General features: G+C 41.6%; 1 protein-coding gene across 4 annotated transcripts in view; it reads right to left on the bottom strand.

The window, feature by feature from the left end:
• The window catches only part of ECT2 (epithelial cell transforming 2), a 63,008-nt gene extending 53,391 nt beyond the window's left edge, over nt 1-9,617 (bottom strand). Inside the window, exons 1-4 of one of the 4 annotated variants that reach the window (XM_069083596.1) lie at nt 9,469-9,617; nt 3,403-3,557; nt 1,074-1,153; nt 866-958 (exon numbers count right to left, since the gene is read on the bottom strand). In XM_069083596.1, coding sequence (XP_068939697.1) covers nt 866-958; nt 1,074-1,153; nt 3,403-3,532 — 303 coding nt within the window. In that variant the 5' untranslated portion in view covers nt 3,533-3,557; nt 9,469-9,617. Of the gene's footprint in view, nt 1-865; nt 959-1,073; nt 1,154-3,402; nt 3,558-8,525; nt 8,690-9,412 lie in introns of those variants that run through there. The other 3 variants (XM_069083597.1, XM_069083598.1, XM_069083599.1) reach the window with 3 other exon arrangements.
• Between the last annotated feature and the right edge of the window lie 5,698 nt (nt 9,618-15,315).

Genomic DNA, 15,315 nt, shown 5'->3' with positions numbered 1-15,315 from the left:
TGACTATAGCAGTATGAAAGGAAAAGGGTCTAAAAGAAATGAACAGACAAAGACAACCCAAGGGGATACAGATGGAGTAATTAATGAGCTGTTATGAGCACTTAATATATGGATTTTTTCTCAAATGTAAACAGTTATAAATGTAGGTTTAATTGCTTTGTTAATGTTTAAACTTAAACATGATAAATTATTTTAAATGAACATATAATGGGAAAGATATATAAAAAACAAGTCATCTAACAAATAATCACTTGCCATTACGTAAAGTATTGAGCAAATTTTTCAGAGACAAGTGAAAAAGGAATGAAGTCTTCATTTTACTACCCACATATTTTAAAATCAAGTTTTTTTCTTTTTTTTTTTTTAACATCTTTGGGCTCGTAAATTTAGTGGTTTGGAAGCTATTACTGTGTGAATGGACTGGAAAGGTATTTGAATGTCTAGTCTAGAAAATTAGACATACTTTCATATGCTCATATTGCATACTACCAGTATTTGGCAAAGTTCTTTAATTCTACTTTTCGCCAAGATTTCAAAACTTTAGAGTGAATACAAAATTAATGGAAGAAGCTAGTTCAAAGAAAAATGAGACCTCTACTGAAATGTACTGCTATATCCAAATTTTGCAATGGCAAATTAGTTTATAAATTTCATCAAATATACCATATGTCATAGTGAGGCTTTACTAACTGCCAGTTTCAAAATGAAGTATGAAATTAGCCTCTATATTTTCTATTCAACTAGCTTCATAGTGCACCAAATCCACCTCCATGCCAAATTTAGGTCTGATTAACACAGATTATAGAATAATAGTCAAGTCAAAGGAAGGACAGCATGCCACATGCAATCAAGACACCTGACGTACCATGTTAATAATACTTTTTATTAACTTTTCTTCCGCTTTTCCGGGGCAACTTTCTTTTATCTTTATAACTGGGACTTCCATTATTTTAATGGTCTGTGGAAAAGAGACTTGGGTATGAGATTAAAGAACTACCAAACTGTGGGTACACATGAAAACTTATGGAAAGAAACCATGCGGCTACAGCTAAGGCCAAAGCAGCAACTCATACCTTTAAGGCCTTTATAAGTTCTTCTTGTCTTCCAGCTTCTTGAACCAGTATTACTCGAGTTTCAATCTGAGGCATTTCTTCTGTTAAGGGGTAAAAAATATGTCATTATGCACATTGGAAATGAATAGATACTAATGGTTCCCTTCCCTGCTGTGGTATCATTCTATAAGTCTTCAGTTCACCCAAGGAGCAGACCAACACTTTCTAAAATGTCTTGATGCTCCAAAAGACTCATGACAGAAAAGGCTATCCACATAGAGTTATGGAGTCTCAATGCAGACTGAAGCAAACTACTTGCTCTCTTTTTTGTTTTGTTCCTTCTCTCTCATGGTTCATTCCACTGGTTATAATTCTTTACAATCTGACTATTGTAAAAATATGTTTAATGTGAAGGTATACATAGACCCTAAATGGGATTGCAAGCCATCTTGGGTGGGGAAGGAGAGGGTGGGGGAAGAAATTTGGAACTCAAAAACTTGTGGAACTAAATATGGTAAACTATAAATTTAAAAGAAAAAATGTCTTGAAGCAATTAAGTTTTAATTAATTGGTGGAGGAGGGCAGGAGGAACTGCCAAATATTACTTCAGAGGACAGGAAAAATATTAGGAGATATGATTTGGGATCTAAAAATTTGAAAATACAGAACAGATTATTTTCTTTTTTGGATTTTTTTTTCCTTTCCCATGTTTTTTCCCATTTGTTTTAATTCTTCTATGCAACATGACTAATGTGAAAATGTGTTTAACAGGAATGTATGTGTAGAGCCTATATCAGATTGTAAGTTGCCTTGGGGAGGGGAGGAGAAAATTTAAAACTTATGGAAGTGATTGTTGAAAACTAAAAATAAATAATTTAATTTTTAAAAAAAGAAAAAATTTGGCAAAAACAAAATAGAATACAAGTATGCAGAAAAGTTATAAATACACTAGAGCTACTCTCAACTAGCGACCAGCCTGCTTGGTGAATACTGAAGTCACAGAAGTTCAGAGTTGCTCTTCATAAATACTTCACCTCCTGACTCTAGGCCCTTTTACCGGCCATCTCCCATGCCTGGAATTCTTCCTCTTCTAGCTTCCCTGGCTTCCACTGAGTCAGTCCCAGTTACAATCCTACTTTCTACAGGAATGTTGTTCATCATATCTTCCTTCTACTGATCGTCTTCGATTTGTCTCTTACATGTCTTGTCTGTAGAGCTGCGGGCACACTGCGTCTCCCTCTAGATTATTAGCTCCTTGACAGCAGAGACTGCTGCTCTGAGGTTGGGGGCAGTTGGTTTTGTTTTCTGCTTTTCTTCGTGTCCACAGCACTTCACACAGGGCCTGGCTGCTGGCAGGTTCACTGAACGACCGAGCTGAGCTATCATCTATTCCAACCAGTGCCTGAACAGAAATTCCCTCTCTTCAAGTGGCATTAAGCCTTTGAAGACCTCCAACGAGGTACAGGCCATTAACTATCTGTCTAGGCAGTCTATTCTTCATATAGCTCTAATTATATACAAGTTTAAATCTGTCTCTTTGCAACCCCCTTTTCTACATGACACTTTTGATATGGTTTCTGCTTGCATGTTACTTTTTTTCCTCCAAGCTAAGATCAGTTCCTTTAGTCAATCCTCATATGGTAAGGTCTCGTAGCCATTCACCACCCTGATTGCCCCACTCTTGATAACCTCCGTTCTATCAATATCCTTCCTAAAAATGTGGTGCCCAGAACCAAATAAAACACTCCAGATGTGGTCTGATCATAGCAACATCATCAACTTCTTAGGGTTATATATCATAAGCCTCTTAAAGTAGTCTGAGATGAAATTAGTTTTTTGTACAACTTCACTTACCACCATTTGGAGAATTCATCTGGGAAAAAAAAACTATAGGTAAAAGTGTAACAGTAAATTCTTCTGAACAGAAGACTAGGTAGACCCACTTTACGCTCTAATGAATTCTGGAGTACATTGTTACAACAAAGGTTTACTGTACCTAAAGATAAACACAAATTCTAAGTGCCTTCTGTGCCATTTATTTTCCTAAAGCACGGTCAGGGTCAATAAACATTTACTGATAAGATACCCATATTTGGTGGTTCTTTTAAAGAGCAGAAATAGTTTCCACAGACAGTTTGCTTGTTAAAGCAGAAACACAAAATATCTCAGTTGGAAGGAACCTCAGCAACCATCTAGTCCAACCCACATGGGGAAGAGAACCCTTGAGTACTTATCCACCAAAGGGAACAGCTACCACCTTCAGAGGGACGTTTCATTCCAATTTGTTATTTTTAAAATGATTATTCAACTTTAAAAACATTTAAAAACGTGAAATTTTTTTTATAATTACCATCAGCATCTGAAGCAGATCCAATAAATTCATTTTCTTTGGAAATTTCAGGAACTTTAGAATCAAAAATAGAGGAATCTGCCAGGAGACTCTTCCCAGCAGTAGATACTAATATACTATTGTCAGCCATTATCGATTCTTCTCAACTTTTTTACCTAAAAGTTCATAAGAGATTTAAATTCAGAACAGCAAGATTATTTTTAAATGATTTCTATCCAGTTAAGTTTAAGCATTGTTTTAGGATTAATTTGCTTCTGCCTACCATTTCTTAAAAAGAAATAATTTAATCACTTCTTAAAAATCTTCAATGTCTATCAGTATAAAATGTGATCCAATGTATTGTTACAAGATTAATGTTGAGATTATCTACTGTATTCCTTACTAATATTCAATATAAAAGCATCAGAACTAAAAATACATAACTAAGTTCAACAAAAAGTTAAGAATCTTAAAGATGCTTCCTTCATAACTAGCATATAATACTGAAGAAAGAAAATGCATAAACACCAAGATACTCATCATCGCATTCTCCCATTCTCAATGATATATAATTCCCAATAAATGAGGTGACAGAAAAAATTCTATGGCCACTGTTCTTCCTGGTGCTAATACAGGAATAGAGACCTGGTCTTGGAGCTAGGAAGTTCTAGGCTCAAGTCCTTCCTGAAACATACTAGCTGGGAGACCTCAGTACCTTGATGAACTCTCTGAGGCTATGAATTGCAGAGAAGATGCATTGGTTGCTGGTGTTCTCTCAGCCAGTGAAGTTACAAGTTCAGTTCTTATCTTCCACTTCCTCAGTTTCAAGTTTTATATGGAGGACGTAAAGATAAATTAAGTGATTTCCATGATCACAGATTCAGACCTGGAAACTACCTCAAAGGTCCTACGGTCCAGGCTCCTTACTTTACAGAGAAGGCGGTGAAGGAGTACATAGGAATGAGGACTACTCCCTTAGCAGTAACTACAAGAGGCAAGACTGAGACCATTCTTCTGACTCCAAACCCTCCAAACTCTCTCCATTAGCCCACACTGGCGTCCTTCTCAGTCTGGAGAACCCGCATACTGTCCCTGGAACCTAATTATCAGAAAAGAAACAAACCAAGAGGATCCAGTAGTCCACCAATGTGGAACCTGGAAGAGTTTGTCAAATCGAGGGCTATGCTTCTCCTGACCACCCTCCCCAATCTGGTCAGGACTCAAGGAAGAGGCAGGACAGTAGCACATCATGAAAAGTATGGCTCAACCTTTGGGTTAGGGACATCACAGCAAGAAAGTGAGATGCAACACTCAAAGAAACAACCCAAGACTGAAATAATAATGACACAAAAGTAGCTATATTGCTGATGGGATGTAATCCCCCACACTCTGAGCATCCTGAACATTCACCTAAATTCACAAATAATTCCTAGTTCCTTTCCTGCTAGGGTCTAAGGCCAGACCTCTACTTCACAAGGTTAAACCTCAGAGAATTCTACACTGGACATGAATACAGGTACCACTCAAACTGGTTGCTTTCTACACATTACAGCAGTATTTTTCACTTTTAAAACAAGTATTCCTTTAAATGAGTATCCTTCCCACTGCACAGAATCTCAGTAATGGACTAGACTGAATGAACACCTATTTGAATAACAATTCCATCCACAACAACCTCAACCTAAAGCAACAAAAACTGTAGCTACTTCCCCAGGCTAACACAACCAGTACATATCAGAGTTGGGACTTGAACTCAGGTATGCCTGAACCAGAATTCAAGGTTGGCTGGAATGAGCCCCTCATAAATGAGGATAAGCATCCCCATGAGCCCTCTTCCCCCTCTATACTCCCTCTTGGTGACCTCACCTACCATGGGCTTAATTATCTCTATGCAGATATGCACATCCTCTATGCACATCCCTAGACCAAGTTTAGATCTCTAAAAATACAGCTACTATCCTGGTCTGAGTGCTCATCTCTCACCTTTCACCTAGACTACTATAATAGCCTAATCCAGCAGTTCTCAAACTTTTTAGTCCTTTCATACTTTTAAACATTGTTGAGGATCCCAAAGAGGATTATGTGGGTTAAATCTATTCATATTTACTGATAAAAATGTTAGAAATTAAAACTGATATTTTTAAAATATTTACTAATTCATTTAAAAATAACAGCAAAACCACTTATTAACAATATTTAACAATCTAATAATAGTTAATAAATAATATTTTCATGAAAAATAACTATGTTCCCAAACAATGAGTGATAAAAGTGGGACTGTGTTAATGATTTCTGCAAATCTCTTTAATGGCTAGCTTAATAGAAGATACTGGATTCTCATATCCATTTTTTGCATTCAAACTATTGTGATTTTTTGGGTTTCAGTATAATGAAGAAAATGTGACCTCACACAGATATGTAATTAGAAAAGGGATGTGTTTGGTTTTGTTTTGTTTTTTTGCCTTTTTGGAGGGCAATTGGGGTTAAGTAAATTGGGGTTACAAGGCTAGGTTTTTTTTGTGTGGGTGTTGTGTCAGAGGCCAGAACTGAACTCAGGGCCAGCACTTTACTCACTGTGGGCCACCTAGTTGCCCCCAGGGATGTGTATTTTAAAAGGCAAATAATATCTAAATTTTACTATCAAAACAGTTTTGACCTTGCAGATTCAGATCTAGGAACCACAATTTGGAAACCACTGGCCTGTCTTCCTACTTCAATTGTCTCTCCAATCCATTCCCCACAGAGCTGCCAAAGCAATTTTCCTAAAGCCTTAGGTCTAACCATGTCATCTTCCTGCTCAATAAATTCCAACGTCTCCATATTCCCTCTAGGGTAAAATACAACCTCTTTGCTTAGCACTAGCTCCAACCAACAACCCTTTTTCCAGGCAATCTCTTTGGTCCATCCAAATTGCTTTGTTGCTTTTCTTCACACATGGCATGACATTGGCTGCGTATGCCTTTGTACTGCCTGTCCTCACGGGACTCCTTTCTCACCTCCTCATCTGAAATTCTGAGTTTCCTTTAAGACGAACTCAAGTGCTGTGTTCTACATGAAAAATTCCTGGATTGTCCTGCTGTATCAAGTTGTTAGTGTACCCCCTTCTAAAAGTTCCTTCCATTCATTTTGCATGTTTCGTATGTGTACTACCATGTGTATGTTTTCTCTCCCTTTGGAGCACAAGCTCCTTGAGGGCATACGCTTTCTCAATTATCTTTGTATTCCCAGTATCTTACTGTCCAGACTGGTTCAAAGCAGGGATCTCACAACTGCTTGATTGATACTATCCCCTCCACAGACTGTGCCCACCTGGAAGGCACAGACCATTTCATAGTTGCCTTTACACTGACGAGGACAAACTTCATAAATTCTCTTCTAACTGATCTGAAGCAAGATCTTTCCTTTCCTTGATCACAATTCTACTTGAAAACTTTAAGATATGGGATTTTTTTCTGTACAGATGAAGCAGGGAAATCCTGCTAAGAGAAACATGTAGCCACCTCTACTGAAAGGGTTTGAAAAAGGACAAGTTTGCCTGCAAACAGTCTATTTGTAAGATGATGTGAGCTGAATGGGGGGAGAGGGGATTGAACAAGATGGAATTAGCATCCCAAGTGGGCTTCAGTCAGGCCTTCTTTACACTTAGGAATCTCATTTTGTTTGAAAGTGAATTCTATATAAATACTGGAAATTCTTATTTTTTCCAGTTTTCATATTGTTGCTATGCTCATTCTTGTCACCTAATTAAAATTCCTAATGACTTAGTATGAGTGTCTAAGTTTTTCCCAAAAAGCACTCAGATGTCAAATGCAATAAAAACATGTTTCCCAATGGTCTTTATTTGGTCTGAGACTTATTCATTCAAACATGTATTAAGCATCTGTGTATATAGTTTTATGCTTATTATACAAAATCATAAGTTCTAATAGTAACTTTGAATCAATTGAAGATCAGATGTATGATAAACCTTTTTAAAAAAAATCTTAATTATGGGAGAAACCATCAAATCATTCCAATTTATGTGTGAAGAGCTCTTAACAAAGCCCCTGACTAAGGCTAGAACTACTAAGAAGATAATGGGCAATCTACATCTACAAACTACATTTACTGGACTCTCACTACAGAATTTTTAGTGGAGCTCTAAGGTAAACAGAATGTCACTTCAGAGAAATTTTTCTTGGGAAAATTTTCATGACATTTTCATAAAAAAAATTTTAAAGCAACATGAACCAATCAAATCAAATCATCTTGAACCCTCCATACCTCCTCTCCCCTCCCCCCAGGTTTGCCCACTTAATATGCTGTTCTAAACTGTAGTAAAGGAAAAAAAATTTTGCTTGCTTTGTTTTAGGTATACACTTCTTGGTGTTTCTTTAAAACTAATGAAGAAAAGGGGCGGCCAGGTGGCTCAGCGAGTAAGAGCACGGGCCCCAGTGTTGAGATGACCTGGGATCAATTCCGGGCTCAGATACTTAGCACCACACCCAGAAATAACTGGCCATGTAACCTTGAGCAAGTTACTTAACCCCAATTGCTTTAAAAAAAAAAAACTAATAAAGAAAAATGTAAACTTAAAAGGATATGAAAAAGAATTATCTTAAAACTAATGTTTCCCCAATTGTACCCTACCTCAATCACCTCTTTCAAGCTATTCCAAAACCAACTTATGACTCATGAACTTCCATGGAATGTCAAACATGAGAAGCCATAGAACTACTACGTATGACTGATACTAAAATCCAAAGGTTCTTTGGGGAGTTGAGGATGAAAATAAACAAAGGTATCATTTCCACTCATTCATTTAACAAATAATTTGTTAACTGTCTACTGCGCCGGCACAGAGCTAGGTATTCAGGATACAAAGAAATAATATAGACCTGTCCTCAAGAAATTTGCATTCTATTTCATTTTGCTACTCCTCAAATTATATTTTGTAATGTACTCACATAAAGCTCACATATCAGTTCTTAGCTAGGCAAGCCCCCTCTAGCAAGCCTGATTAAAGATAAATGGCTGCAAATCACTTCCGAGGTCAAATATCATCTGTTGTAAACGAAAAAGCGCTCTCCTTTGGATTTCTTGAAATTTCCCTGCAGGCGTTAGGCCTCCGCTACAACGTCTGGCTAGTCCGAGTAACAACTTACCGTCTGCGGTTTCGGGCTGAGTGGTTACAGTAACAACGGACATCTCTCTGGGGCTGAGATCTGTCAGTCTTGGGGGCCTGGCGGGGAGCCCCGAGGCTGCACCCGGACAGGCCCCCGCCCTCACTCCGGGCGGCCCCGACGCACCCAGGGGCCCTGCAGGGAGCCCGGGACCACGCAGCAGGTGATCGAGCTAGGAGGAGGGGGCAGAGGGGGCGGGGCCCCGGGAGGGGCGCAGCCAGCCCTCACCTCTCTCTCCGATCCTGGGTTTATTAAGCGTGCTCTGTGTGCAGTAGGCGCTTAACAAGTGCAGGTTGGCTTGGCTTAGTAGGAGGAAAATATCCTTTTTTTTTTTCCAAGCAAATGTGTGAGTTCCAAGGGCAGGGAGGGGCTGGGCCCACGCCCACCCCTCACCTCCCACCCCTGAAAGCTAATCCCTTCTTTCCCCAGAGGGCCCTGGCTCCAGTCCCGTCTCCAGCACCTGGGCTCGCGGGGGTGTGGACTTGGAGAGAGATGTCCCAGCTTCAGTCAGGGCGCACTGATTAAGCGCCTACTGTGTGCTAAGCACCGTTTGCCGGGAGAGGAAGACAGGCCCAGAGAGGTGAAGGGTCTTAGACGCCCAAGGCCAGGGGACTCTCTCCGCCTCCCTGGACCTCAGTTTCCCGGCCGCGGAAAAGGGGGTGGCCGGGGCGGACATCGAGTCTGCCCCACCCCCAGTGCCTCACAAGGGCCTCGAGCGGCAGAAGAGAGTGGGGTTAAGGGTCAAGGAGAGGCGCCCGGCCGGGCGGGAGAGAAGGGCGGCGCCCCAGCCCCGGATTCTTCCGCGCCCGCACCGGCCGAGGCGGAAGCGGGGACGCAGAGCAGCCCCCCACTCCCGGCCCCGCGCCTACCCGCACCGCCAGCCCGGCCCGGGGCACCTCGACCACCGCAGCCGTCGCCTCCTCACCCGCTGTTGCTGTCACCGTGAGTCTGGGCTCCACCGCCTCCAGCCGCATCCGCCATTCTCCGCCAGCCGCGGCCGCCGCCAATTCAAAAGTGAGCGGCTCTTTCTAAGGGCCTCGCCCATTGGCCTGGGCGAGGCGCACGTGTTGTCAATTCCGTTCCCATTGGTCCGAGGGACCGAGGCGGGCGGGCGGTCTGTGATTGGGTGCCGTCGCTCCACCTGTTCCCTCCCTCCCTCCTTCGCTCCGCCGCCCTGGGTGCAGGCTGATTGGCTGTGCGTGCTTTTCAAATTGGCCAACGGCTCCGAACGTCAGAGGCTGGGGCGGAGAAATGCCCGGATGTGACCGCCCCCTGCCCACGAGCAGCAGGTGCGCCTGCCGCAGCGGAGGCTGCGGCCTCCCACAGCCCACTTCCGGGAGACCGCGGCCATTCCGGGGAGATCTGCGCAGGCGCCGGGGGCCGGACTACAGTAGCGTCTTGTGTCGCGGGGCTCCTGGATGCAGGCTGTGCCCCCAGGCCCTTGTCCGACTCCAGTGGAGTGGGCTTGCCCAGATCTTCCCCACCGTGGCCCACATGCTTCCCGTGCCATAGGTTCTAGAGCCAGAGAAGACCTTTAGAACCAAGATGGGGGGGGGGGGGGGACGCCCAGAACGTCAGAGCGATGGGACCATGAGGGCCTGGAACATCAGATCAGAGAGAATGGAGGGCCTAGAGCGTCAGATCAAAGAGAGTGGGGCCTGGAACATCAGAGAGAACACGGAAGGATCCGAGAATGTGGGGGCCTAGAACACGAAGCCCAGAACACGTGGGGCCCAGATGTCAGGGCAGCAGGGCATTGGGGTCTGCTGGGTCAGAGTAGCACAGCCCAGGATGCGGGGCAGAGAAGGTGGCAGGTCGGTGTAGGGTGGACTTTGTCTAGACTGGACTCCGGCCTCCCTCTTAGCTTTGGGATTGCTGCACCTCAGGAAGGCCAATCTGACCGTCTGTAGGGTGGGATAATTGCTAGAGGTGGGGAACCAGGTGGGAAGTGCCAGGGAAGAGGCAGGGATAGACCGGACCCACGTATAGTAGGTAGCACAGGCATCTGGAGAGTGATGGGAGGAGGGGCTGAGACCGAGGTTTCACATCCCAGGAATTTGTAGTGGTGATGCCCTGATCAGAAATAGGGAAGTCAGGAGGAAAAGCAGGTTGGTGGGAAAGATGAACCCAGTTTTAGAAATGCTGATTTAGGGGTGCTGAGATGGGGGGGAGGTCCAACAGCCAGTTGGAAATGCAGTTCAGGTTTCCTTTCTCAGATGTTTACAAGGACTTATTGCACATGATGGGATGAAAACAAATATAACCCACCCAGTCTTCCTCAAGACCCACACATGTCTGTCTGTAATTCACTGAATCTGAGGAAATATCAGGTTTTAGTGTCAAACCTTGATGTAGATACTGAGTTAGCCACTCTAAATACTAGTTGACATTGCTGATGTTTCATCGGTGTCTTTTAGAATGCCATGAAATAATTGCCAGCACGTAGTTGGTGCTTACTATGTGCAGTGCTAAATACTTCACAATTATCTCACATGATCTTCCCAACACTCTTGAAAGGCTATTAATTATGCCCATTTTACAGTTGAAGAAAGTGAGGCAAACAAGTTGTGACTTGCCCAGGGTCACACAGCTAGTAAGCCTCTTGAGCATCCAGACACGGCAGCACCTGGTCATCCATAGGCATCTCCCTAATTTTAAAAGCATTAGGTTTGGTGGGGTTTTTGTGTTTCTTAATAAGGCAGAATATGCAACTTAAAGATCCTGGACCCTTTAAGAACTGTCTGTGTCCCCAGGGCTTTGCACATATTAGGCACTTAATAAATCCTTATCTGATTGGACACTGCTAGTACTCTAGTTCACTTCAACAAACACATAAGATCCATGCACGCCAATGGGTGCCCAGTGAGGAAGAGTTAAATACCTGAACATGGCTTCTCACAGCCTTAGGATGAGCTCAGTCACCAACCATAAACCTTTCAGTGAAATGAAAGACCCAACAGGGCTTACCATAAATGTGCCCAGTCACTGCATCCTTCAGTGCTCTGATCTCAGCCGAGCTTCCTGCCCAATACCCTCCATACCCCAGGCACTGTCCACTAACCTCCTCATGTCCCTGCTCCCTCAAGATCTTGAGCCTTGCAGCTGACTCATTTAGATATGCTGTCTCCCACTTGGAGTGAGAAAACAGGGACAGTCTTGCTTTTTTTTTTTTCTGTTGGTATTCCTGTGCCTTGCATTAGTGTTTAGCGCATAGTAAGTGCTTAGTAAAAGATCATTCATTCCTTGATAGAGAAGCATAGCTTTCCCCCTCCTAATCTACCCAAAGGAGGAGCTGGAGGAAAGGAGCACCCCCTAGAAGACATGGGGGTGCCTCCAGACAGAAGAGGAACCCACCCCTGGATTCACACACCATTTCTAGAACACTGTTTGCCATTTACTTCGCTGCTTCCCCCAGTGGACTGGAAGTTCCTTGACGATAGACTGTTTTGTTTTTATTTTGGTCTCTCTATGTCTCCTACATATAGTACATGCTAAATAAATGCAAGTTTGAATTGAATTAATATAATTTTTCATCATATGCTTAGAAATAAAATTACTGGCTTTTTAAAAAAATGTATACAAACTAATCTTCAAGTCATTTATCTCCTCTAATCACCAGCATAATCACTACTATATACTATTTATTAAGGGCCTAGTCTCAGTGTGCTGTGAAGATTTAACAAGATCCAGTCTTACGCCTAGTTAAGGAATTCAGCCAGAGCCACGAAGCTAGTTAAGTGTCTATGGTGAAATTTGAAGGAAGGTCTTAATTCTGAGTGCTATGACCTATCCACTATGCCAAGGATTCGGAACCTGTGGCCTCAAGGCCACATGTGGCCCTCTAGGTCCTCAAGTACAGCCCTTTGACTGAATCCAAAATTACCAGAACAAATCCCTTTAAAAGGATTTGCTCTGCAAAACTTGGACTCAGTCAAAAGATCACACCCAAGGACCTAGAGGGCCTGGAGGCTCCAGGTTCCCCACCCCTGTACTGTACCATGCCATCCTTCTGGTCATCAATACCTTTATCAAGTGTTCTTATTTAAATGTTTACAGCTTTAGAGTTTGAAGGGACCTCAGAAATCATTTTGTCCAAACTCCTCAGAGGAGTTTGCCTAGGAGCTTAAAAACCTAAGCTTCTTTGCCTAAAAAAAAAAAAGTAATGAATAAAAAAAAAAGAATTGCTTTGCCATGCCCAGAATGTGCTGATTAAATTCTCCTTTCAAGCTAGTTGTAATAAGGTGGCTTTTACAATTATCTTAAAACAGTAGAGCCTATTTTATACACATCAACAGTCAATAATTAGGTTATGAATCATTGCTTCATTCAGGGAAATCATTAGGATATAAATCAATTTGTACAGCCTGATTAGATTACACAAATCCAGCACTTAAAGTTGTATTTGGGCAAATGGGATTAGTTTTCCTTGAAGTAGAAGGGAGGTTGTGCCTTTGTTGAATTATTGAGTTTGACAGTGAATTCAGAGGACATTATTCCAATTTATTTAAATAACAAAATTTTCAAAGCAAAAAGGATGTTGGGAATCATGCAGACCAACCCCATTCATTTCCAGATGAGGAAAGTAAAGTCCAGATTGAGGAAGGGACTTGCCCATGTCAAAGCTAGTTGGGGGTTTGATTTCAAATGGAGTACCATCAACTCTTGTTAACTGGATAGTTTATCAACTAAATACAGCAATTTAACTGGTGCTATTTATAAAGGGCACCGAGATTTTTACCCTCGATAAAATGCATTCAATTTTGTGTTCAGGAAGTAACCTTAATTATGAGATGACAGGTATAACACCATAAGCATCTTTTATCCAAAGATAGGAACACATTGCTAACTTTCTTGTATTCAGCCCATGTGATTATACATCATTTCTGTTAACTGGCTCACCCTAGATTTAAAGGATTAAAGTTTTCCCATTTCTGAAATAAGAATAAGAAGTAGCTAGAAGGTAGTAGATAGAGAGCCCAAAGACTCATTTAATCTCTCACCTTGCAGAGCAGGTGTTGATCTGCATTGGGAATGGGGGTTTCTTCATGAGGAAATCATAGAACTTTTTTTTTTTTTACTGATTTATAACTAGGCTGAATATTGGGCATTCCAAGAAGTTTCCACAGCACTAAATGATTTCAAAACCGAGATTAGCACATGCACAAATCTAAATATCATAGGATCAAATATCACAGAATTTGTAGCCTTAGTGCTAAAAAGTAGCTTATAGATCAAGTCCAAGTATTTCATTTTATAGATTAGGAAACTGAGGCATAGGTTAAGTGATTCAACCAGGTCACACATCTAGTAAGCATCTGTGGTAGAATTTTAATACAGGTCTTCTTGATTCCAAGTCCAGTGACCTTTCCACTAGATGTGCCAGCCTTCCGATCATAAACACCTTCACTGGGTATTACTGTTTAGATTCTCATAGCTTTAGAGCTTGAAGGGACTTCAGAAGTCATTTCGTTAAAGTCCTTCATTTTACAGAGGAGAAAACTTGAGGCTCAGAGAGATTAAGGGACCTGGCAATGTCGCAGAGGTAAGAAGTGGGAGAACAAGGTGGCATGGTGGCTCGAGCACCAGCCCTGGAGTCGGGAGGACCTGAGTTCAAATTTGACCTCAGAAACTTATTAGCTGTGTGTCCTTGGGCAAGTCACTTAACCCTGATTGCCTCCACACACACAAAAAGTGGCGGAACAAGGATAAACCCAGGTCCTCAGACACCAAAACCTCTCCTCTTCCATTGAACCCTGCTGATATTGGCTGTCACTATGACAGTCTTTTGTTCTCTAGAAGATCGTGTGAGGGTCTACACAGCTGCAGCTGAATCTGATCGGGTCAAGTTGTTTGCTGTCTCCTTCCCTGTGATGCATCCATATGGTTATGCCGTGGGAACCTAGACATACTGCTCCCAGACTCATTTGTGAGTTTCTCAAGCTCTTAAGAATCAGACTGTCATATCATGGCTGTAAGCAATGACTAAAGTTCATCAGATCCTCTAAACTGCAGGAGAAACCTAATGTTAAAACTTTCTGATCTTATCATTTTTTTTTCTCCTCCAAGGCCACTAGCTTGCACATTAATACATTCTAGTGCACTATTTCTATTTCTCTCAGATGTATATCTTTTCACTCACATTTATCCTTAGAAGTGAGTAGGTCAGGGAAGGAAATAGGATCTGTGTATTGAGGATGGTGGCAAATTACTTCAGTTTTGGAATCAATATTTTAGGTAGACTGCCACTAATTACCCACCAGTGTCTCTGGACAAATTTAGTCACTTATAGCAAATAGCTTAGCCTAAAACCAAGACTATCACTTTTTCCTCAAAAGATAAAATATCTATTTATCCATCTATCTATCATCTTTCTAATCTAGCTACCTTTCTGCCTAATTAATGATCTATTTATTAATCAATATACAATATCATGAACACTTGTTTCAGTAGGCTGTAAATTAGCCACTATTGTATAAATGTATAAAAGTACAAATACACATGCATAATTTCTATGAAATCTAATACCAGGAGCCAATTTATTCAACTCAGCTTTAAAAAAAATTCAAATAAATGAAAATTTATATTAAATTGACTATTTGGTGTCCTATAATTAATTGGGGATGTTTTTTTCACTTTTCAACTGATTTAAGTTGTTGCTTATCTTCATGAGCCTGTGGAGCATACTATCCGTATTTTTCTTGGCAAAAAGATACTGGAGTGGTTTGCTATTTCCTTCTCCAGCGGATTAAGGCAAACAGAGGTTAAGTGACTT

The sequence above is a fragment of the Petaurus breviceps genome, unplaced genomic scaffold (genome assembly GCF_028583685.1).
Source record: "Petaurus breviceps papuanus isolate PSGF00001 unplaced genomic scaffold, PetGlider_PUasm1.0 173, whole genome shotgun sequence".
In the NCBI taxonomy this organism is placed as follows: domain Eukaryota; kingdom Metazoa; phylum Chordata; class Mammalia; order Diprotodontia; family Petauridae; genus Petaurus; species Petaurus breviceps.
The sequence above is the reverse complement of the archived record's forward strand: the minus strand, read 5'-3'. Positions and strand labels throughout refer to the sequence as shown.